Genomic DNA, 24,629 nt, shown 5'->3' on the forward strand with positions numbered 1-24,629 from the left:
GGGGATGAATAGGGGTCTGCTTGTGCTCCAAAATGTTTCTCCCATAATCATAGTAGCTCTTCTTCTGCGTCGTGATCCAAGCACCAAAATTGGCCTCTCGCAATGTATGTGAGATGCACCAGTGATCGAGTTTTTGAGTTGCCCTCTTCCATCTTGCTGTTAAGGTCCATGGAATGGAGCCTTTTCTGAAAGAGAGAACTGCCGTCATCGAGTCACTTTCCAACCATAGCCTCTTCAAGTTGTTCTCTACAGTTCGTTCCATTGCTAGAACAATTGTTGTACATTCGGCCTCATAGTTTGAGGTGACTCCCATTCCATGTGCAAGAACCGCCACAAAAATTGAATTGTGATCTCTGAATATCACACCCGCACCTCCAATCCCAGGATTTCCTAATGCAGAGCCATCAGTGTTAGCTTTGATTGTACCTGGTAGTGGAACCCATGAAACTTCTCTGATTCTACCCGATGTTCTTGCTCTCCCCCGTATGTTGAAGAAGCACAATATAATCAGATCATCCACAGTGTTGAACAATGTCCCTGTGGCAATAAGACTAGAAACTTTGACTCCTTTAATTACCTCTGATTTCAGGTGCATTAAGTTTAGCTTCCTGTCTTCAAAGTGGATTTTGTTCCTTGTTTTCCAGATTTGAGTCATTAGTTGAACTGCTCCTGCGTTCCAAAGCTCATTCCTGATGGGGCTATGAACTCTCGCTGCTTTCATGACATTCCGAAGGTCCAAAATAGGAAGTGAGACCTTAAAAAGTGCACCCAGCCAAGACCACAACTCTCTTACAATATCACATTCCCATAGCATATGTGAGACACACTCCTCCTCTTTTTTACATATTCTGTACCTAGAAGCGAGAGGAATGCCCTTCCTTTTAACTTTCTCATCAGTGGGCACCGCTCTCTGAACCAATTTCCAAGCCAAACTAGCAACCCTAGGATGTATGTGCTTGCACCAAATCCACTTATGCCAACTCACCTTTGTTTCTTTTTTCCTAACTGCTTCAAATGCATCTTTTACAGAGAAGATTCCATCTTTGGCTGGCTTCCATATTCTTCTGTCATGCTCATCTCTGGAAGGTGGCAATAATGAGTTAACATCAATGCCAACTCTGTTAAGCACTGCAGCTACTGGGGATGGAATGACCCAATTGTTATCAACTATGATGTCCGACACTTTAGCTCTGAATTCCTTCCAGTTAATGCCTTAGACAAATTCTGCAATTGCATTACCAGCCCAAGCATCTTGCCAAAGGTTTATGTCAGTACCTTTTCCCACAATCCAGCCCATATGTGGAGCCATTTCTTGAAGCGCCCATCTCAACCCAGGCCACACCGAGGACTTCTTGTAGTATGTGATCCACTGCCCACTCTTCATAGTGAACTTGCTCAGCATAAATTTGCTCCACTCTGTTTTCTCAGTAAGGAGGGACCAAGAAAGCTTCATGAGAAGAGCTAGATTGAGTTCTCTTAGTTTCCTAAGACCCAACCCCCCCTCATCTAGGGGCTTGCAAACCTTTTCCCACTTCAATGTAATACCTTTTCGAACAGTTGGATCACCTGACCATACAAAATATCTTATGGTTGCTTCACATTCTCTTATACATTTGGATGGCCATTTGTATACTGCCATATTGTAAATAGGTAGGCTGTTGAGTATCGAGTTGGCAAGCACTACTCTACCTTAAAAGGAAAGCATTTTCCCAACCCACCCACTTGCTCTTTGTTTGACTCTATCCACTAGAACTTGCAAATGAGCTCTAGTTACTTTTCCTTTGAAAATAGGTGCTCTAAGGTATCTCTCTGGCAGTCAACCCTCTTGGAAACCGAAGAGTTCTCCTATTCTTTGTTTCTTTGCTTCTATCATAGCCCCAAGAAAAAGTTTACTCTTTGAGGCATTAAAGAATTGGCCTGCTGAATATTGATAAGAAGTAAAAAGCTTCTCTAGGAGTTTGAGACCCCTAATGTCTCCATTTGCAAAGACAAAAATGTCATCAACAAAAAGAATATGAGTGGGACTCGAACAGTTGCCAACGGCTGCCATATGTTTTATCTTGCCCAAACTGTAAAGTCAGTTGAGTCCTCTACTAAAAACATCCTCTGCTATATCAAAAAGAATAGGGGATAGTGGATCCCCTTGCTTGAGCCCTCTACCAGCACCAAAGAAACCACACGGACCTCCATTGATCATAATAGAAATTCTTGCACTCTTGAGGAGCGTCAAGATCCAAGAGCACCACACCTGGTTAAAACCAAATCTCGAGAGCACCTCCAACAAGAATTCCCAACTGAGAGAATCGAAAGCCTGTGTGATGTCTAGTTTGATTCCCACATTGCCTCCTCTAGTCTTCGTGTCTAGCTTATTCATCATCTCAGAAGCAAGAGCTATGCCAGTTGTCCCTGTCCTTCCTTGGATAAAAGCAAGTTGTTCCCTACTAATAATGTGGTGTACAATATTTTTATTCTCAAAGAAAGAATTTTAGTGATAATCTTGAAAAGAAAATTGCTAAGACAAATAGGCCTAAACTGGTTTATATTGCTAGCATTTTCAACTTTAGGAACTAAGACAAGGAAGCTAGAGTTCATATCTTGAGGAAGAACATTGTCTCTAAAGAAAGATATGATAGCTGAGCTCACATCGAGACCAATAATACTCCAAAAAGTATGATAGAATATGCCTTGGAATCCATTAGGGCCCGGGGCGCTATATGCATCCATAGCAAAGACTGCATCCTTCACTTCCTCTCTTGAAGGAATAGCTGTGAGGTAAACGTTATCATTAGCTGAGACCAATCGAGGAATAAGATTAAGAAGATTCTGGTCCATAGTCACTTCATGGTGCTTGTATTTCTATTCATATGCCATGACTAGGTAATCTTTGATCTGATCTTGTTGTTTAAGTAGAGTACCATCAGCATTTTTAAACTCCACAATTTGAGATCTTGACAATCTGATTTTTGTGGTTGCATGAAAATAGGCAGTGTTTCGGTCCCTTTCAATAGCTTCTGAAACTCTTGCTTTTTCCTTTGCCATCATTGCTTGCACTTTCATAACTTCTTCTAGTTCGGTGGCTTTGTCTTGCTCAAGCTTATGTAACTCAGGATCGAAAGGCTACAACTCTTGGTCTTTAAGAATAAGTTCCAATTCATTATCAATCTGTTTGATGTGTTGCTCGAAGTTACCATAGATTCTATAGTTCCAATCTTTCAATACCATCTTGAGCCTTTTCAATTTCTTTGTGACCTTCCTTATAGGAACATCAAACAAGGGCTCAGACCAACTCTTCTCAATGACTTCCTTCAAGTTAGCATGGAGAATCCAAGCTCTTTTGAATCTAAAAGGAATATTAGTTGGTTTAGGTATCTTTGTGTTCCACCCCACAATTGGACTGTGATCCGAGAGTTTTCTCTTCATAATTCTACTTCTCCAACCTGCACTAGAGTCAATCCACTGCTGATTTACAAGAATTTTGTCAATCTTTTGATACATTCTTTGGGCCCCTATTCTCTTATTGCACCATGAGTATTTGAAGCCCATAGTGGTAGAGTCAACAAGAGCGTTGGAATGAATGAAACTATTAAACTCTGTAACTGCTGCAAAACAAAGGATGCCACCACCCTTTCTTTCTGTGGAAGAAGTAACAATGTTAAAATCCCCTACAATAGCCCATGCTGCACAACCACTTCCTAGAAAAGACAACTCATCCCAAAGTTCTCTTCGAATACCATATGCACAACTAGCATGCACGAAAGACATAACAGAATTCCCCACCTTGACTGTGATCTGCTGGTGAGATAAGCCAATAAGGTTTATATCCAAACCTTCCTTCCAAAAGACCCAGATATTACCTACTCTATTAGGTATATCATTATGAAGGAAATTAGAACTAAAACGCATCCTACTAAGCAATGGAGGTAGCCTGGCAGGTGGTCTTATTAAAGGTTCAACAATACATAAGAAATCCGGAGTAAATTCACTTACAAGTTCCTCAAGGTAAGACCAAGGTTCTCGCCTCTTGATTCCCCTGACATTCCAGTAAATTGTATTCATCATTCCTTGAGTGGATGAGATCTTGTCCCTGAGTTAGGTGTGATTTGAACCTGCACCTGCTTCAAGGACTTATATCCTTTTTTGGTTTGGACTTGCCATTCCTCTTCTTCTACTTGGTCAGCCCAGTTTCCTGACTGTAAAAGCTTGTCGGCTTCTTCCAAAACCTTGAATCTATTCTTCGGAGTCACTAAACCGCCCAATTGAGATTCCTGAATAGCACTGCAGTTAGCACTATATACGGCAGAAGAGCGACTAATACTTGTAGAACTACCAATATTAGGGGAATCTACTAAAGTAACATCGACAAACTTTGCATTAACAGGATCCTCTGCCCTCTCTGCATTCAATTCAAGTCCTTTATCTACTGCAACCATTCTCACAACTTCCGTAGGATGGACTGGAGTTACGATTGAAGTAGGACTGGCTACAACGTTAACTGGAGGTGGAGTTCTTGTAGCTGACTTAGCTGGAGTGTGCTCATTTGTGTTTACTGATGGAGTTAGGCCTTCGACAATTGATAGAAATTCAGCCTGCGCTATAGCAAGGCCGGGTTGTTTAGAGTGCACATCAACAAGTATTGGTTGCTCGACCGGTGATGGGTGCGCAGTAGAAGCAAAAATATGTGGTACCTCCGCTTCCAAAACTGGAGATAGAACTAGGACAGGAACCATGTTTTGTCCCTCCAGAGCTTCAGCAGCGGGCACATCTTCTTGAGAAAGGACCCCAATTCCTTGCGCATTCTTAACTCCACTAGCACCTGGTTGCTCTTTCTGATTATTCCTATTCCTACTCCTCTTTTTCTTCTGCTTGGTTGGTTCTGGATGGGTAACCTCCTTAAGAGCTTCCTCCCTTCTAATTTCTTTCTGTAGCCCTTTGCATTCGGCAACCAAATGCCCTACAGATTTGCAATGCCCACAGAATTTTGGAAGGCGGATCACCTCTGCATCTTGCAAGAAAGATTTTCCCTCATCTTCCTCAACCAAAAACTGACTGGGTATTGGCTTTGATAAGTCTACATCCACCAGAACACTGGCGAAGTTGCCAAAGGTTCTATCTAGAGTATGTTTATCAACTCCGACTGGTGAACCGAATGCCCTTCCCATAGACATAAGTATTTCGTAGTCCCAGTATTGTTGGCCAAGCTTGGGAAACTTAATCCAAACAGCTGCATTGGTTTTGGTTTGCACATCAGGGTCAAAATCAGGAGACCACTTCGTTAACCGCAATGTTTGCTCACCAAAATTCCATGGACCTCCTCCCCAAATTTTCCTCCAATCTTGTTCACAAGTTAGCCTTATCATAAAGAATCCCTTACCTAGCGGTATGATCTTCCAGTCACCTTGCGACTTCCATTTGATTGCGGCCATACTTTTTACATCCTCAAGCTTGATTTTGTGAAAATCGAGCCTTCCAATCAAGCAATATTTGCAGTATTGTCGCCCTCGTTCCACCGCTTGTTTCGGCAATTTGATCGAAGGCATATTGCCTTTCATCTCTGGAGTGGGTAGGTCTTCCACATCAAGGTGTTGTGGTTGTTCCCCATGCACTTTATCGGAAAAAGACACAGTTCTTCGTTGAGCTGGAATTTCCTTGGTCTGAAGAGCATCAAGGTTGCTTTTTTCAGTTGATAGTGTACCTCCTAGGAAGCCCCAAGGACACATAACAGTAATCTTCTCCATACTATTGCTAGAAAAACATGAAAAAATGACGGTCAATGGTGGTCAGTCAGTCTCTCTCGTGGTCAACGCGTTCATGCTTCTCTCGTGGTCCCTGTCCTTTAACTACTTCACTACATGCAACATTCAATATCTTTGACATTCTAATTAAGGCAAAAAACACAACAAATACACACACCAAAAAAAACCTAAACAAAACACAACTCTCAGCTCAGACCATCAAATGCAAAAGAAAACATAATTATCTCACATTCTTAGCTCATACCATCAAATGAACCTACCAAGTACCTACTTCACAGATTGTTCTCAATGGGAACACCAATTCCAAAGGGCTAACAACCATGAACAATGAGTCGTTTATACGCTCAAGCAACTTCTTTTTGTTCTTATACTATAAAGACTTGCTGACCCATTTATCCTTGGTCCATTTGCAGCCAATCAAAATCAAGAAGCTCAGAATTATTCAAAACTTATCTGTACAGTTTTCTTCAGCCATTTGTTTCTGCTCTATGTTTTTAAGCTTGTACTCCAAGCTCCAGTAAAAGAGTGTGGTTGATGTCATTAGATGTCGGACCATTAAACTGAATGGGACCTGTCACAGGAACAACCATGTAATCAGCAATCTCGACGCAAAAACTCCAAAACATATTAAAAATATTGAATTTTGAGACTTGAGTTAGGTCAGGAATAATAGGGTCAATATACATTTATACAACATCCCAACGGCTGATGTTTTGTGGATGTGATCTACTAAACTTAGACCATTTTCCACAAACATTCAGCTCATTTGAAAAACCCTAATCTTGTCAGAAGTTGAAGTGAACTTTGAAATGGTTTAAACAGTCCAGAAGTTTTAAGTTTGCAACCATCTTTTCAAAACGTTAAATATATTCAAATGTACTGAAATTTTGTGGAGACGATCTCCATGGTTGACAGATCCTATCAACAAAAAATAGGTTCTAATTTATCTTCTAAGTGAGTCTTTAGGGCATTAGATAAATTATGTATAAAAAAGTGTGGAATAAAGATCCTACTTCATCATTAATAAATAACTTCATCTTATAACCAGCTGTGTCGCCTTTAGGCCAACATAATGAAAACTTTTGACAATGAACCAATTAAGTTTTAGTAACTGGCAACTTCAACAGCAAGTACTTGAATACTGGTAAAGATGCAATCAGATTACCCTACGGAAACATGCACATGCACACGAACCTGGGCTGATGTATCAGTTCTTGATGGCCCACTCTCCCCGCATGGATTCAAATTTTTTAAATGGAGCACCTGAAATTTCATTAATATACATAAACTTGATTAATTTTTTGGTAAGGGCCAGAAAAGGAAAGACAGCATAAAAGCATGGTAACATTCAGTACTGAGTCAGCTATGCTAAATTCCTTTCTTTTGAAAAACACAAAAGAAGGAAAGATAATGTTAAACAGTTCTTACCTTGGAGCTCCAACATTGCCTTCTTGATCACAGGCTTGAACTTACCTGAAAAGAATACGAAGCTTAAGATCAAAAATACTTTAATGGTACATGTTCTTTCAATTATAGAAGGACTAGGCTTCAGGAAGAGAAATAAAACTATCATTCATGAACAGTGTTTTATTTTTTGTACACTAAATCTAACGAAAGGTCGTACCATAAATTTGTTAGTTATGTCGCCCTAAGTTAATGATTTACAATATCCGTCATATTGGTTTACTGTCACTACACCAAAACAGTTTTTTTGTGACGCCAAAATGGCGTCACAAATAATTTTAGTGACACTATTTTGGTGTCACAAATATGGTGTCACAATTTGGCGTCAATTATTTTTGTGACGTCAAAATGGTGTCACAAAATGTTAGGCATCACAAATTTTGTGACATCATTTTGGCGTCACAAAATATATTTTAGGAAAAAAAAAATTATTGGTTGCTGTGACCTTACAGTCTTTGACCCTGTAAAAGAACTCATTTAAAACACCGTCCACTCTTTAGAATACAAAATTACACCATCAATCTCATTCAAGAATATATAGTATTCATTCCATCCCTTTCAAAATTATGAAGTCACTTGTAGAATAAATACTTATAATTTCCAAGTGAAAGTACTATGCTACATTACATTGTGTTTACAACTAGCTACATAAAAAGAAAGTCTTATTAGAAAGTGTCCAAGTTGTTTCAATATAGACCACCTCCATTCTTTAAGGCGAGACAAACCAATGCCACATGCTATGCCTGTTTCATTTAACAGAGTTTAGATAGACTGATCTATTTAAATTATAACAAGAGATAGTTTAGTTCCAACATATTTTTACACTAAAGATAGTCAAAACATACTAAACATAAAACTTCTAGGTTTGAAAACGCAACAAAAACCGGTGTCGAAGGCAATGTCATAACGTTTCACAATTTATTTACACTGGTGAATGCATTGAAGTATTGGTAAGCACAATAAACCACAAGTTACACGAGAAAAAGAAACAAAGATTTTTCAAACCTAAACTTAAAATATATGAAAATAGTCCACCCCTTATCTCCACATCTTCATGGCCTTGCACATTAACTTTGTAGTTCCCCATCCTTAGAGTCTCAATTATCACCTATGAAGTAAACATACATTTAAGGTGTCGAGAAGTGATAATGAACTAGGATATATAACATTAGTAGGACAAAAACTTATTGACTTTAAGAAACCCATATTATGAGAATTTGTACACATGCGCACCATCTAGACATTAACATAGATGTTGCGTATAATTAGCCAAGATACTTTGCTTTTAATATGGGTATGAGGCATAAATTTTCAGGTTTAATCATAATAACACACAAGCAACTGTGGTTTTAGTGAAATAACACAAGCTCGATTGTGTTTTAGTGAAGTAAGAGTTCATCTAATCTTATATCTTGTGCACATGGCAAAGACACACAAGTAGTCAGTCCAGCGCAAAGGTTCTCCCTATTCGATCTTAACATTTTTTAATTTCATATATAACAAACTATAAATACCATTCAATTGACTATAAATAACATAAGTAGTCAGTCTAGCGCAACTGTGTTTTTACAATTGACAATCAATTGTAATGACTATAAATACCATTCAAAGCTATAAGCATTACTAAAAGAAAATTATAAGATAATGAGTAAAATAAACTCACCTTCATCTCAAGGTCCTTCAATGCTAATGCATATAGCTTGAGTGAAAGGAATATAAACCAAAATGCTCATCAGCATCACTTTCCAAATCCAAACCTTCATCTTCACAACAAATTGTTACTATTAAACCGTAATTTAAGTTAATAGTATTGATTGTTTCAAAGAATTATCAATTGAATGAAAAAGTTTCTTATTTAGATGTCAAGTAATTCAACATGCTCAAAAAATAACTCAATGATCAGATGGCAATATATTCAAATGTGCAACATATCATATATCAGACGTCAGGCTCGAGTCCCATTTGCCTAACAAAAAGAGTAATGACTAAAAAAGACGACAATAAAAGTTTTTTTCAACCATTACCACAAAGGAACAATGAGATACTTTTTGGGATGTCTGGAAGCACCTTTCTGAATTACACTTACAAGAAGTTATGCTCGCTCGGGCTTTCGCATGTCTTTCCTTTCGCTTTGGACGAGGATTCTTTCCATCCAGCCACCTAGGCGAGGAAGCCTATCCAGCCTCAGATTCATCTCATGAGTCTAAGACTATAGAACTTACTTGATACCTAGATATCTAGCTACTAGGAACAGCCTAGCTAGTCAGATTCAAAGGAAAGAGCAGATAAAACAACGGATAAGTAGAAGCGGAAACCTATTATACTATATATGCATTGCTGCTCTTGGAGTCTAAGACTTCTAACTCTTTAGCCTCATTGGACTCAAGGACATATCAAATATTAACTCAATGATCGGGGCCACATAGTGCGAAACGCACTTTGGTGAACCTTGCGCCTTCCCTTCCGTTCGTCATCTGACTTAGAAAGAATCCCCTCCTAGGATTCAAAGAAAACCAGAGCAACGATTTTAACTCGACAAAGAAAAAGGTTTTTGTTCATTCCAGGCACAAGAACTGGACTCAATTCGAGTTTAGCTACAATGCATACTAGCTAAGCTAACTAAAAGAGCAGTTACCGAATGCTAGAATAATAACATTTGTATGCAAAGTGGGTAAATTCCATTATCGAGAGCATTAAAAAGAGGGAAAGACAAGCCCAAACTTTAGTGTGTGTGTGTTTAACAGTTTGCAGCAGAAACTGTATTTAATAAAAAACAACATATGAAAATAAGTAAATAACATCATATGAATGTTCCTCATACCTTGTCGTACACTGCCCAATTTATCTCATATGAGAACAACTCCTCCTTTGTCTTAGGAATCATGTCAATCAACTGCTTTGCATCCAAAAGGTTTTTGTTATCTTGTGTCTTAACACGTTCACTCTCCCTGTCATGGTTAGTTATCTTCTCCTTGTAGTCATCCCTCGGACGATGTCTGGCCTCATCATTGTGATCCCACTCACGCTAGCTTGACCTGTCACTAGCTCGTCTACTTCTGTCCCTTTCAGCTTCATTTCGTTCTTTTGGGTTAACATTTGAAATGCGCTTGGCAAACTCTGCTGCCGCAGCCAATTAAATTAGGTGGTGGTGTCCTGGAACTGGGAGTTTGGACATCTTGCAGTTCCTCCGTTGAGTAATCAATAGGAACCAAGGGCCTCATTTTCTTGTCTTTATCCCCATCATCTTCATCTTCTTCATGGAATATTATAGAAGGTACAACCGTTTGTTTACCTGAACCCACCAGACCGAATCCCAGTTTCTTAGTAGGAGGCTAGGAGCATTACTACTCTGCCTGGTATATGGTCAAGGAACTGGCAAGACAGTTTAATAATCTCCAACGCTGTTTTTCATTATCACATCATCTGTGAAAAGTAAAGTTGAGATTATAAAACAGATAAGAAAAACAAAAGAGCAAGGAACGTAGAGCAAATAAAATAATTAAGGTACAGTAACTAACCTGAATGATTCGTAACTCTCCGAAAGATGCTCTCATAAGACTGTTCAACAACAACACTGGATCTAAAATCAGCAGTAGCTTCTTCTAGCAATGCTGATTTTTCATTTCCGTTACACTGTTCTACGCACATTTACTGCAACATACTATACATATTCCACTCCCTTCTCAAACTTTGACAGGTTATCAATTGGAACTCATGCATCACATAACAAAGAAAAATCAGAACAAAACTATGAAAGACTAACAATACAGTTGAAATAAAAGTCCCCCTACATACTTATTCAAATAAATGGGTCAAACCAAACTACGATTCTTGGAGACTGAATGAGAGAAGTTCTAACCTTAGAAGTCTTCAGCCTTCCAAAATCAGTTTCAATTCTTAAACCAGAAGTCTTATTAGAGCTACAACTAGGCGCCTGATTGTCAGTTGGAAATGCAGCCCCATCATGAGCATTGAGAATTACATAATAGCATTGATCTGTTTCTGTCATGACCTGCAACAAGATAGTGATTTTATTCATGCACATTCAATACCTTGGTGGTAGAGCTGCCTCCAACAGATCTTTAGCAACCTATGAACAATTACACTGATTAAAACCAATTTCAGGGTCAAGAAAATATTTGAAGCCTCTAAGAACCCCACAAAACTTCATCCATTAAACAAGTACTCCTCTTCAATTACCAAAGGAGTCAAACATTCCTAAAGGAACTGCTCCATTTTTCAGAACCACCCAATTCCCTCTTTACCTTACCCAATAAAAAATTTAACCAATCTCAACTCCAACTCATTAATCAATATTTAGCAATCAAAGTCACATACCCTACAATATTCACATATAACGGTACAGTTGACAGAAATAATCACTATGTAAAACTACTGTCACCCAATTTGTGTAAAACAAAATGAAATTTTGATCAGTAATAGAAAAAGCAAATTAAGGCTAGAAAACACACCAAAGGACGAGCTGATTGTAACAGGATATGGCAACACCCCACCTGTATAGTTTTCCTGCCAAATAAAAAATGAATAAGATAGCAGTAAGGTTACGCATCAAATGATTATGCCTTAATAAAAGTAATGTCTTTCTTTTGGAAGCATGTGCAGACGTCAATAATAATTAACAACAGAATAGAGATGCACTTTAACAAATGCGCCAGAAAAGCTTCTCGCAGTAACTGAGAAAGATGTTAAAGTCTACGATAAATGAATAGGTTCAGATCTTTAATAGAGACAGAAAGATCGAGGTAACTTGTATTAGTTGCATAAACTTATTGACGATGTGATCTTTGGTTTGTAAAAGCATTTATGTAGTCTGTCTACCTAAACCTTGCCTTATTTACCAATAACTAAATAAAATTAAAAGAATGCATGCTGGATTTGGACACTCAACAGCTTGACTCGCTTAAAGCCATTTGATTAAAGTCATAGTATTAGTAACTGTTAAAAGAGCTACACCCTACAAATTGCAATAGACCAATAAAACCCTGAGATAGAATTGTGGAACCCAACCATATCATATATACTTCAGATCAAAAGAAATTGTTATATCTAGTTATTACCCATACAATTTTGGCATTTGCATATGCTTTTGGAGTAATATATAATACATATAGAAAGACTGAACTATAGACTCACCGTTAACGGTAACGCTTATCTATATCAGTTACACCATGATATTTCTCTGGCAATGGTAGCAAAGATTTTGTGAGATTGCAAATGACCTTACACAAACAGAAAGCACCCCGAAAAGAGAATAACAAAAGTAATTTCAATCCAAAGATTGTGCAACGAAAGAGCAACACGTGTAATCGACATGGTCATTCAGAATACAAATCTATAAGAAACACTTCATGAAATTCATGCTCAAAAACCAAACAAGAATATGTATAGTGGTTGCTTCTGAAAAGCTACCAGGAACCACCAATAACTACAAAATAACACAGACACTAATTAGCACACATTTATAACTACTTTAAAATATACTCCAATTAGCATAAGCTAAAACTCTAAAACAATGATGTTTCATATGGAAATACCTCGTGCTACAACATCTTCTCTCCGATTTAGTTCCTGAATGCCATTTAAAAAATGCAACCAACAGATTAATTTTTAACTAAAGGCAAAGACAATCACAAAAAATGAAAAGTTAATACTCTTCTATGTATGGCATCAACTACCTAGTCTAATGTAGCACACAGATATCCAATGTCGACATGCACATGCTTATACACATCTAAGGCAAAAGCAAAAGATACCTACTCCCTTTTCTTCAATTCAGCCTCTTTGAATTGGAGTTCCTTCCCCTTCTTTTTGATATCCTAATTCAAAACAAAGTATCGTATGATGAGTTTAGGTTAAAGCTTAAATAGGGCATCCTAATAAGGTAATTTGCTGTCCTGAAATTTATCTCACCTTTGAAGAATCAAGAGGAATATCAACTGTTGCACCACGTTCAGGAGGGAGAGGTGAAAGCCCTGAGTTTGTGGCAGGAGTAACACTTCCAGGATTCTAACAATCAAACCAAAATGTTAGCTTGATACAGCATAATACATCAAATGAATCTCAGAAGCAAACAAAAGGATAAAAACCAAAAAACTCCAACTCATAGTAACATATATAACTAACAATTTCAAAAATTAGACATTACCTTCAAACAAAGCAAAACCCTATGGCACCATCTACTCGAATTGGATCAAAACAAACAAATCTAAAATTCCGGTGAACTAGATACCTAGTCAGCAGATGCTCGATCTAGTGGAGAAGAGAAGCTCGAGAACACCTAGGTTGATCTAATTAAGACAACCATCGCGGATGAGTTTCCCAAACCCTAGAATTGGTTTGTGCCTACCGAAAAGTTTCTTTTCTTTCTTTTCACACGAATTCTTATATCTAAACGGAATATTCTTATATTGCAAAAAATGTAAGTGATATTATACATACTTAACTACTTAGATGGGTTGGAACTTTGTGATATAAAAGGTTGGATATAACATATCAGTTATTATGTAAACGACATGACAAAACAGCAACCGATATGAAAAAATATAAACCGATATGAGAAATCTTGGTAGAGAATATTATATCGGTTTTATTAAGAACCGATATAGAGGTATTCTTGTAACCGATATAAAATATGCTTTTTTTAGTAGTGATTCTTACCTTTGGCTCGGTTCCTTGTTGTCTTACCTTTTGGAACAAGTTCAAGTATTTAACTTGGATCCTACCTTCTCTTATATAACCTACGGTCCATGGCAGTAGCAAGCACCAGCAACAGCAGTACGCACCAGCGGCAGCAACACCCAGCAGCAGCATTACGCACCAGCGCAGCAAGCAGGCACCTAGCAGCAGTGGCAGCAGCAGCGGCAGTATGCACCAGCGGCAGCAACACCCAGCAGCAGCACAGAATTCACTTCTATTTTGTCGAATATCCTGAAGAAGAAGAAGTGTTATAGAACGATTTTCTGCAATTCTTACCAGTATGGAATGAGTAAATAATCAAGCTACAAGTCTCGATCTATATGAAACGGGTTTCTTTTTCAGCTATCCTTACCTAAAGGCACCAGCCGGTAGGGTGTCTAACCTATACTAGGAGTCTCAGACATACTTATGAAAGCCGGCGAATATAGCAGCATCTGGGGAAGCACTAACTACTAGTTAGCGGCTATTCATGGAGACTCAGACATGTACCAAGCTAACTAGGACTAGTACGACTTCAATACCTAGTCGTTGGTTCTCAAGTTCCAGCTGTTGGGCCTTACTTAAAAAATAGACAAGGAAAAATCCCAAGACAAGGAAGCAAGGAGAAAGAAATGGAAAATCTACCCTACAACTAAGAATTCCCCATTTACAAAAAAAATACAACTAACATCAGTTGCCATCCTACCCTGATCAGGCCCCTTCCACGTCATCCTCGACCTAAATCGGATGTGATCATCCTCCTCACTGTCCACATCATTTCATGATTCCAAGCCACAAATGTAACTTTTATTTTTGATCCATCAATCTAAATATATTGAGATAATTCAGAGATTACATCAACACCTAGAATCAGAAAAAAAAATACTAAACCAAAAAGCTAATACTAAAACCAGAACTCCAGACCCAACTCCCTCACCACACACACACACAATACACCCAACTAATTAACACCCAAAGCAGATAAGCAAGCTAAATAAAACAAAGCAAAAGGCAAAAAAGAAAAATAGACACAACTACAGAAAAGACACAAAGCCAAATGTACAACAATAAGAATTTAATTCACGCCTCTTAATCAACTAGAGAAGTATCTAGAACATTTTAGAATAACCAAAATAAAAGTGCCTAGAGCAGAACAAACGTGAAGATACCAACCGTGCCATCTGTCGACGCAGAAACTAAACTGATGGTCATCCATGTGCCAATGGATAAGGCCGTCACTTCTCCATCGTGTTTTCCAACAAATTGGACACCATCAATCAGCTTGTTAATAGGAAACTTTATTGCTTCCTCTGCAGAAAATACTTCCTTTTTTCCAACTTGAATTGTATCAATTTTCAACACATTTTCCGATCCCAACTACCAAATATTCCTGTAAATGGTCAAGAGTGATAAAAATGGGGTTTGAAGATATGAGAAAGAGAGGAGAGGATGTGGTTAGATGATTTGTTTTGATCAAGAGAGTAGAGAAAGAGAGTGGAGTTCTCACACAGATGGTTCTCGTTTCTGAATCTGATGCAAATTGGGTGGAGAAACTGCGAAATGGAGAAAACTCCATAGGAACAAGATTATAAACCCTAGAAAACGAAATCACGTTAGAAACCCCAAAACAAAAATCAAGACAAACAAAACTTATCTTCATCGACTGTAACCTTAAAAGATCGAAAAGAGAGTACCTCTATTTAAGATGGAGATGTTGGGATAAACAAAGCTGTCGTCGTCGAAATTAGGGGAAGGAGGTGGAATATGAAGAAGTGGGGAGGAAGAACATATTTAGGGCAAGGGGTTTCACTCTTTCAGAGAGTTGAGATCGAGAAGAAACCCGATGTCTTTCGAGTTTGACGCTTGTGCAGAACACGTGCGCTGATTTCAACTTTTTTTTTAGCTAAAATCTCACGCCTGTATGCCGCCACTAATTTTTTCTAGAATTTTCTTAAAAAAATAAAATAACCTTTTGATTTATTGTGACGCCAAAAAACGAATACTGACGCCTAATTGCCGTCACAAAATTTCTGACGCCATTTTAGCATCACAAAGCCTCAAAAGCCTCTGTCACAAAAATTGCAGTTATGGTATAGTGTGCAGCCTGTGAGTGCATTTTTCTACAGGGTGTATTAATCATTAATGTGTCATGTAGGCACCGTCGGAGGGACTTCTAACTTGCATGTGGAATTCTAGTTAAGAACGTGGGACCTGTTGTAAAGAGCTCTAGAGTAATCTAGTCCATCTACTGTGAGCTCCACATAGGAGCAACCAGCTCCACATGGTCCTATCCTAACTCCAACTGGTTCCAAGTAGGCAGTGGCAGCTCAATGTAAGCGATAACTCGACTCCACTATACTAAACAGGTGTGGTTGAACTAGAGCACCCAAATTACCAACCTAGATACGCCAATTGGATTCTTTTTACATGCTGAAGGCATATTACTATATGAGCATGTCTTCAGTGCGCAGGTCGTATAGTGCGCAGGTAATATGGGCCTTTGGATCAGTACTTTTGCTATTAAATACACACGCACTCTTTGATATGAGTGGTCGAGATGTAATGGCGCACCATACATCTCGCGCACCATAGATTTAGCCTTACTATATTACCAAACATGGACCGGGGAGATGAATAAATAACTGAGCTTTGTAAGGAAATACAATTTTATAAGAAATTCAAGGGCGGATAGCTTTTGAGGTAAAAGAAACTTTATTTGGGGCTGCGGCGAATCCTATTTTCAATATATTCAAGTTTTAAGAATCTGCATATGGATGGAAGTATATTGTATTTAAAAACCAATCAAACAAGAGGCACTATGCCAGGCCATATCTTCCTAAGAAGCATCCTTTGTACACGACTAGATTTGGCCCATGTCAGATAAAGACTAAAAAAAGCCTCAAGAGAAGCCGACGAAAAAGCCCAAATACCCACCCAAAAAAGTCCAAACCCACATTTGTTGACTTCAAACAATGATCCAAGACTGTTGCCACTTATTATACTGTCCACGCCCTATAAGCCCTAAGATCCGCCACATCATAAGCATTATTAAGTAGATCCAAAGGTTAGGGTTGGTTTTTGGGGCCTCACACCACCCTAATTTGTTATATATACTAGGGTATGCCCGTGCCTACGACCCGTGAGACCTCAACGCGCCTGCCGCGCTACCCCGACAACTCGTTGTGCCTTCGGTGCAAAGGCGACGCGCGTCGTGCGAAACTTCGTGTCTTCGACCACTAAACAACAATCGCCGCGCTTCGCCACAATACCGTACCGCGCTTTCGGGCGATCTAAACAACTCGTCACACTTTCGGCGCACGGTGTATATGCGTCTTCGGCACGAAACAACTCGTCGCGGCGCAAGGCCAGCCCAATTGCCCCATTATCCATAAGCCCAATAACATCAATTGGATTGATAAATCGCAAGCACCATGTCAAATTTTGAGGCCCAACAGTTTATAAGCCCAGCCTTTTGGCTGATTTTTGAATGCCTATCCCCACTATTACAATTTTTTTTTAATTGAGTCCATGCTTATGGTTCCAAACCCATAAAAGATTCAACCCATAAAAATTTTGTCCAATGTTGACTTTTTTGTGTGGGGGTGGGTGAGGTGAGAAAAACTATTTAACTCACCTTATAAAAGCTTTTTAATTCACCCTCCATGAGTTTTGAGTGGCTATGGTTAGGGGGTGTGTCGACCACATCTGACCTTATGACGTGGAATCTGTCCTCCCACTCCTCCTCGTTTTGTTAGATACTAGGGTATGCCCGCGTTTTACGCCCCCGGAGAGACCTCAACGCGCTGCGACATTATCCCGACAACTTATATCGCGCTTCGCCGTAAGGCGCATTACCGATCTTAGGCGTAAAATATTGACACAAGACCCGGCCAAAACAACTCAATTTATAAATACTGGCCGCCAAGGCCATCCCAATTATCCATTATCTATAAGCCCAAATCAATTGGAGTATTAACGGTTTATGGGCTAGCCCAACAATTTATAAGTCCAGCTGCAATTGTTGACTTTTGGTTGATTTTTGGATAGATCCCATAGTATTGATTAAACTTAATAAAATTACACAAACTCTCCAAACACTTGGATCTGCCATGTCACAACTTAGAAAAGACAATGACAACCATTGGATAGAGTCTCTGTGGGCTCCACACCATTGCTTTTTATTAGATAGATATAGATTAATAAATCTATGTTTTAAGCTTAACTATCAGAAACCCAAAAAAAAATGAAGAAACACAAACTGAGGATAGAAACAATTAAGCTTTGTTGAAAAGCATATTATCAAAAGTGGGTCAGGGAGATGAATAAATAATCGAGCTGTGTAAGGAAATATCTTTTTGGAAGAAAATCAAGAGTGGGTTGCTTTAAAGGTCATAGAAACTTTTTTCGGGGAAATGGGGAATCCTCTTTTTACCATATTCAAGTTTCAAGAATCTGTATATGGTTGGAAGTATATTGTATTTAAGACTCAATCAAACAAACGGCACTATGCCGGGACACATCTTCTTCCTTTGCACACAAGTAACACAACTAATGAATCTACGTTTTAGCCGTCAGAAACGAAAAAATAAATGAAGAAACACAAACCGAGATTATAAGGCCAGTTTTCCCAGAATGGAGGAGGGCTCCTGCAGCATAACCCAATGCATAGCAGTAGATAGAATCAGAATTTGTTGGCAACCAACATCTTCCTTCATAACTGCAAGTAAAAGCAAGTAATATGTAAGAAACAAACCTAAAACAAATAATAAAATTAACTATGCACTGTACCGACAAGCCACAAGCAAGTTCATGGTTTTAGGCTAACAATGTTACCAGGAAAAAGAAACAGGAAAAGAGAAAGGAGAGAGAAAAATATATAGAGTTGGTGGTTACCCAAAAAAGTGGGACTGCCCTTTGAACTGCTTATCGTATCAACCCTCTTAAGCTTGCTTTTTTTCTCCAACTCGGTCTCAACCATCTGAATTAGCATTTTCTCTGTCACAATCTTGGCAACCTAAAAATTCAAGAAGAAAATGACATTAATAACAAACATCTCCAGATCATATATTCAAAGAGAATGAACTATGCACAAATTGTACAGTAATCACCTGAACATCTCCTCAATGTCAAGTGTAAACATATTCATAATAAATGAACCATGCATATATTATACAGTATTCACCTGAACATTTCCGTGTGGATCTCTTTCAAGCATCAGTTGTTCCTGAATTGCTTCAGGTAAGATATAAAATAGAAGCTGAGACTGAGGCTGAATTTTTAGCTTCCAAACAACACCTTCATCGACAACTTCATGAGCTAGGATCTCATTTAGCTCCGCAATAAGATGCTGCACCTGCAACAATAACATGAGTGAACCCAAATGTCAAGGGCAACTCTACATACTAGAGGTGACCTAGCACGCATATATCAGAAATCCACCAGATAATAGTTCCCCGAAAATACTGAAAATGCACATATATGAGTCACATTTTCACCTCGGGAATGAAATCAATTAGGCCTTCAGGTATAAGTACGACACCGTAATTATAGTCAAGATCTGCATCCTTGCAAATCACATATGTAATGTAGTCAGTAACATTTTTCAAAGTCTGTTTCTTCGCAGCAACCTGGGCAAAATAAAGATCATGAGCGTCACACCATCAATATATCTCGTTGTACTACTCAAATTTGTCAAGGTCTCAAGGTTCATCATAAAAACAAATCCCAGTAAACATGGCAAGAAAGCAGCAGAAGCATTTGAATTTTGGCTCAGGGCATGGTTCCATTTACCCCTCTTTTTTACAAAAGCTTCAAGCACCCAATTACAAACTTCATATCCAACCAATACGTTTGGCATTTGACACACTTGAGGACATACGCTTTAGCATCAATTGCATCGAAGTACCCTTGGGAGATCTTTGTGGGCTAATGACCTAATGGTTTCTCCTTCATGAATTTCAAAAAAATTATCTGAGAATACATCTCGGATGAGGTTCTGCGGAATAGTCACCAAACAATAGCTACATGCTTGGTGTGGAACCTTTTGGCTTTGGTTCGCGGGATTGCATTGGATGTATCTTGTATAATAGGTCGCATCTAGGTTTGGCTATCTCGATCTTCGAGAGTGGGAACAGTCTAATTGTCAAGACTTGGTCGGTCGTCGACTACTTCGATAATCGGGTTGTCTAGGGACACGGTTTGGTGTCTTAGTGGCTAGATATGCTAAGCTATCGTATGGCGGTTTTCTTAAAAAAATGGTGTATCAGCTCGCTAAAAGATTTTAATAAATTATTAACAACTTGAAGGTACTTAGAAAGGTTACCTTCGCTGGTAGTGTACTCTTTTGCAATCTGGCGAACAACCAGTTGCAAGTCACTAAAGATTTGGAGCTCTCTTACATCGAGCTGGATTGCTGTATGCATTCCCATTATTAGTGCTTCAGAACGCTTCATTGTTGGAGGTCGCAAAATCTAAGCAAACCGCAACTCCCGGGGGATACTAACACGATTCCCATACCATCGCCTCCGTGGTTCTTTGGAACCATCGACGATAGAGACCTTATTTGTTTGTATTTTCGCTTTCTTGGGTGCGAATTTGGGAAATCTGCTAGGAAGTGTGAACGACCGACCCTTGCGATATCGTGGGGACCTAAGTCCATACTCTTGGCCCATATTGCCATCCTAGTAGTCTTGTTTTCTTTGTGAAGAATCCTCTTCAAAGGGAGATCGCTAAGTACTTTGATTGGATGGGCGGAAATATTAAATTTTCTTGTCGAGTATAATAAAGCAAGGACTCTTTCTATGTAAAAGTAGTTCGGCCGGAGTGAGTGTCTTGCTTTGTGAAGTAGATCGGTTTTTTATTTCGCCCTTGAATAGGACCGAACCGATGGCGAAATCGGATACCGCCGGATAGAGCCCCGAGTTTCTCCGTCATTGGTTTAGCTAGGATGGGAGGTGTTGTGGAGGTACTCCTTAAGGGTGGCGAATGCTTGGTGGCATTGATCGCTCCATGAGAATTGCTCGCCTTTCTTTAGTATCTGTAGGAACGGTCGGCACTTATCGGATGCTCTTGATATGAACCGTTTGCCGCGACCATGCCCGACAACTATCAGTTTCTTTTTTTAAATGGTCGGGCATGTCTAAGAACGCCCGAATCTGATCTGGATTTGAAAAACCCGATATCAGAAATTTTCGGAGGGCGCTCGAAAAGACACTTCTCTCGGGTTGACTTCATTCCGGTAACAGTAAGTGCGGAGAACGCTTGCTCGAGGTGAGTAAGGTGGTCACCTGCTTTCTTGCTTTTGACAACCATATCGTCGATGTAGACCTCCATGGTGTCCCCTAACATGTCCTGGAACATGTTGGTTACTAGCCGCTGATAGGTCGCTCCTGCGTTCTTTAGTCCGAACGGGAGAACGTTGTAACAATAAATTCCTTGCTCAGTGATGAACGATGTCTTCTCCTGATCTTCTTCAGCTAGTGGTATCTGATTGTACCCACTATACGCGTCCATGAATGATAACCGCGGTCGTGTCAGGTCCGGTCAACAAGTTGGTCGATAAAGGCGTTGGGAAGTCAGTCCTTGGAGTTTCTTGGTTGGCGTTGGTGAAGTGAAGTCGACGACAGCGGATTGGACCATTCATTCTTCTTTGGAACGCGACCACTATGGAAGGCGGATGAACCCTACTTGTTTCGAGCTTATCAACCTCATCGTTGACCGCTTTTTGAAAGCGTAGAGACAATCTTCTAGGCCATTTAACCGGTTTGGCAAACGTTTAACGATGGCATGCAACACTAGGGTCTATAGGCACATCGATATACGACTGCGAACACATCTTTATTCATGGACAGAAAATTTACAAGATGAGCCTTAAAGCGTGGGGTCGAGGTTAGCCCCGACGTGACGAAGTTTGGGGTCGCCTTACGTTCCCGTGTTCACTTCACCGAGCCGGTTTGGTCTTGCGCGCGTTTTGAAGCGTTCTCGGAGGATTACTCTTTGCGGACTTCGGTGTTGGTTCATTTTATCGAGTAGCCGGAGGAATCGAACGCCCACCGCGGGTCACGAAACAGGTCGAAGCTTCTTCATTGTTGTTGTGACCAAGAATCGGGTAGTTCCCCGCCATTCGGTTGGAGGGGAGGTAGTGGTGGTAAGACTTTGCTTGTTCGTGATGCTTTCCATGGGGCGACCTCCGGATTTGTCTTGTTAGTACCTGGCCGCTTTGGTAGTGGTCGAGATCGGGGTGGTGAGTGGAAACTCTTGTTGGAGCCCCCGTTCGCTTTTTTGGCTTAGCTCTCACCTCACCACTAAATCTTTGGCCATTGTATAGCTAGATGGGTTGGTTCGATGGTGATGGGGGTTCGGGCCGATCTTGATTGCTTTGCGATGATCTGTTACAATGATGGGCCTCGAGTCGGTTGCTTGGAGCTCCATCATTCCTCTTGGACCAGAAAGCGGATTACTTGATGCAATGTAGATGGTACTGCCTGCATCTGGTGTATCCACCGCCGCCCTAGAATGGCGTTATAGGATGACTTGGTGTCTAGGGACGAACCGCTGTGTTGAAGCCGACCTTGTCTTCGGGAACCCACCGAGACCGGGAGTATGATGTCGCCTTATTGGATCGGCTCGAGCCGTTGAATCGAAGAGGGTGCGATGGGGTCTATGAAGACCGACTTTGGCGAGTTCATCTCTTGGATCGTGGTGGTAGAACAAAATATCACAAGAGCTACCAGATCGATCAAAACTTCGCTTGCCGGTCCAATCATCGATTTTGACGTGGACCACGAGTGCGTCGTTATGCGGGAGGCAGACCTTGTTGAGGTCGGCCTCTGAGAAGGTGATGTCTCCTGCTCTACGCCTTGAGCTGCATGGCGCGGGTGCGGCTTGTGAAGAGAAGTTGTACACTTCATGGAGGGCACCGACGCGCCTTCTTTTTTCGCGCGAACTTGAGACGGAATCGTCCTGTAGTGTGATCATGTGGATGGTTCTGTCGTACTCGCGCCCTCTTGATGGTTGGCGGCGATCTTGACGGACGCGTTCTCTGGAGCGTCCTCGGCCTGTGAGGTGGCGGCTTTGAGGCCTCGAACGGCTCGCCCGGGGTGGGGACTGACGATTCGGGCGGGCCATCAGTTTGTGGCGCAGGTCGCCGTCCGGTATATTGGTGTACTGCTTGATGTGCCCAGCTTCGACCAGATCCTGCAAATAATGTTTGAGCCCCCAGCATACGTCGGTCTCGTGGCAATTGGCGCGGTGAAAAGCGCAGTAGGGCTGGTCTGGGCGACTGTTGGTCGCCTTTATCTCCTCGGTCGGTAGAATGCAGCTCGTTTTGATCTTTTCTAGTATGTAACTAGGAGATCTGGTGAGCACGGCGAATTCCCGATCATTTCTTGGTTTGGGTCTGGAGGGTTGCCCTTGTTGTCGGGGTCGTTTCCTAGAGGATGATGCTACCTCGTAAACCTCTCCCTCTTCTGTTTCTTCTTCTTCTTCTTGTTTCTGCTTTAGCAAAGCCTCTTGCAGCTTGATGTATTTATCCACTCGAAGCGCATTTCGCCAACGTTCGGGTTGGTCTTTCAAGAGCGCACTGGTTAGGTCGGGTGTTGGGTCGCGGCAGCGGTTGTGAAAGCCATCGGCGCGCAAATGATTCTTTGAGGCCGCTTTCCATGTCCAAGAGTTACTTTTTTGAACCATGTAGGTTTCCTCCTTGCCCCAGAGCGAAATGGAAGAGTGAATTGAGATCACCCTTCTTGCCTGTTATTACGCATCTTGGCTCGCGAATAGGTCGGTAAGCTTCGTTCAAAGCTTTTATGGAGTCCGCTCGAGGAAGAAGAACCAATCGAGTGGGCCGCCCTTTAAGCTTTTGGAAAGAGCCCGTGATCGGAGATGGTCGAACTCTGGCGCTTTTGTAGAGTGCAAGGCTTTGAGTATAAAGAATCCGCCATAACTTGGGAACCGTGGTTGGACAAAGTCGGAGGGGAGATCTTGTGAAGTACTTCAAACAAAATGATAGGTTTTCGGCATTTTTCGCACTATCCGGGTGGAATCTTTCTTGACCGCGATTCTTGTCGAGCCTTTGGTTTAGCTTCGGTGATCTGTTGACCGACGTTGATGGCGTCGTCTTCGCGGTTGCTAGTGGGCTTGTATCAACTTGTGCACGTAATGTGACGTTTTCTTGCCCGAGTTGGGCAATTTGTTCATTCATTGTTCCTTTTCGGGCTTGCCAAAGTGTGGAATTGAGCTTCGAGGCTTGCCATGCTTCGTGGGCTTGAGAATCTTTTGTTTTGATTTTTGGCCACCTTGATTAGTGTGAAGGTGGTTTGGTTTCTCAATTGACGGCCAATGTAAAGGTGTGATATGATATTCCCTTACAAAGTCTTTGATATGGATGGATGGGTGAGACCGAAGTTCGGCTTTGAGAAAGCGCCACGATCTTACTCACGGGTTCTTGGGGTCGAGTCGAATCAGTCCGGGCGTAGTTCATAGGAGAGGTATTTATAGAGATTGAAAGTGTATCCTAACCTCCACGTGTAAAAGATGTCACCAACGTGGGGTGTGGATCATGGGAGCACGCGGAGAAGTATCTACATAGGTCCGGCTGTGATGATGAGGAGTGATCACGGGCAAGTAGCTTCCGGCGTTGACCGATGGATCGATAGTCGGGGATGAGTGCAAGTACACCTTCACCATGATTGCTTATGGATAGGGGTGCGTGTCATCGCT

The 24,629-nt window shown here is 40.7% G+C and overlaps 1 protein-coding gene across 1 annotated transcript in view; it reads right to left on the reverse strand.

Moving 5' to 3' along the window:
- Nucleotides 1-5,946: 5,946 nt before the first annotated feature.
- The window catches only part of LOC147524094 (pyrophosphate--fructose 6-phosphate 1-phosphotransferase subunit beta-like), a 33,787-nt gene continuing 15,104 nt past the window's right edge, over nucleotides 5,947-24,629 (reverse strand). Inside the window, exons 3-19 of the mRNA XM_086573604.1 lie at nucleotides 19,409-19,540; nucleotides 19,096-19,266; nucleotides 18,807-18,927; nucleotides 18,519-18,630; nucleotides 15,421-15,508; nucleotides 15,087-15,303; nucleotides 13,149-14,165; nucleotides 12,992-13,054; nucleotides 12,773-12,806; nucleotides 11,690-11,744; nucleotides 10,736-11,307; nucleotides 10,039-10,640; nucleotides 8,881-8,980; nucleotides 8,223-8,325; nucleotides 7,182-7,226; nucleotides 6,948-7,016; nucleotides 5,947-6,324 (exon numbers count right to left, since the gene is read on the reverse strand). Coding sequence (XP_086429730.1) covers nucleotides 18,524-18,630; nucleotides 18,807-18,927; nucleotides 19,096-19,266; nucleotides 19,409-19,540 — 531 coding nt within the window. The 3' untranslated portion in view covers nucleotides 5,947-6,324; nucleotides 6,948-7,016; nucleotides 7,182-7,226; ... (9 more) ...; nucleotides 15,421-15,508; nucleotides 18,519-18,523. The remainder of the gene's footprint in view (nucleotides 6,325-6,947; nucleotides 7,017-7,181; nucleotides 7,227-8,222; nucleotides 8,326-8,880; nucleotides 8,981-10,038; nucleotides 10,641-10,735; nucleotides 11,308-11,689; nucleotides 11,745-12,772; nucleotides 12,807-12,991; nucleotides 13,055-13,148; nucleotides 14,166-15,086; nucleotides 15,304-15,420; nucleotides 15,509-18,518; nucleotides 18,631-18,806; nucleotides 18,928-19,095; nucleotides 19,267-19,408; nucleotides 19,541-24,629) is intronic.

Source organism: Coptis chinensis, chromosome 1 (assembly GCF_015680905.1).
Source record: "Coptis chinensis isolate HL-2020 chromosome 1, ASM1568090v1, whole genome shotgun sequence".
NCBI lineage: Eukaryota > Viridiplantae > Streptophyta > Magnoliopsida > Ranunculales > Ranunculaceae > Coptis > Coptis chinensis.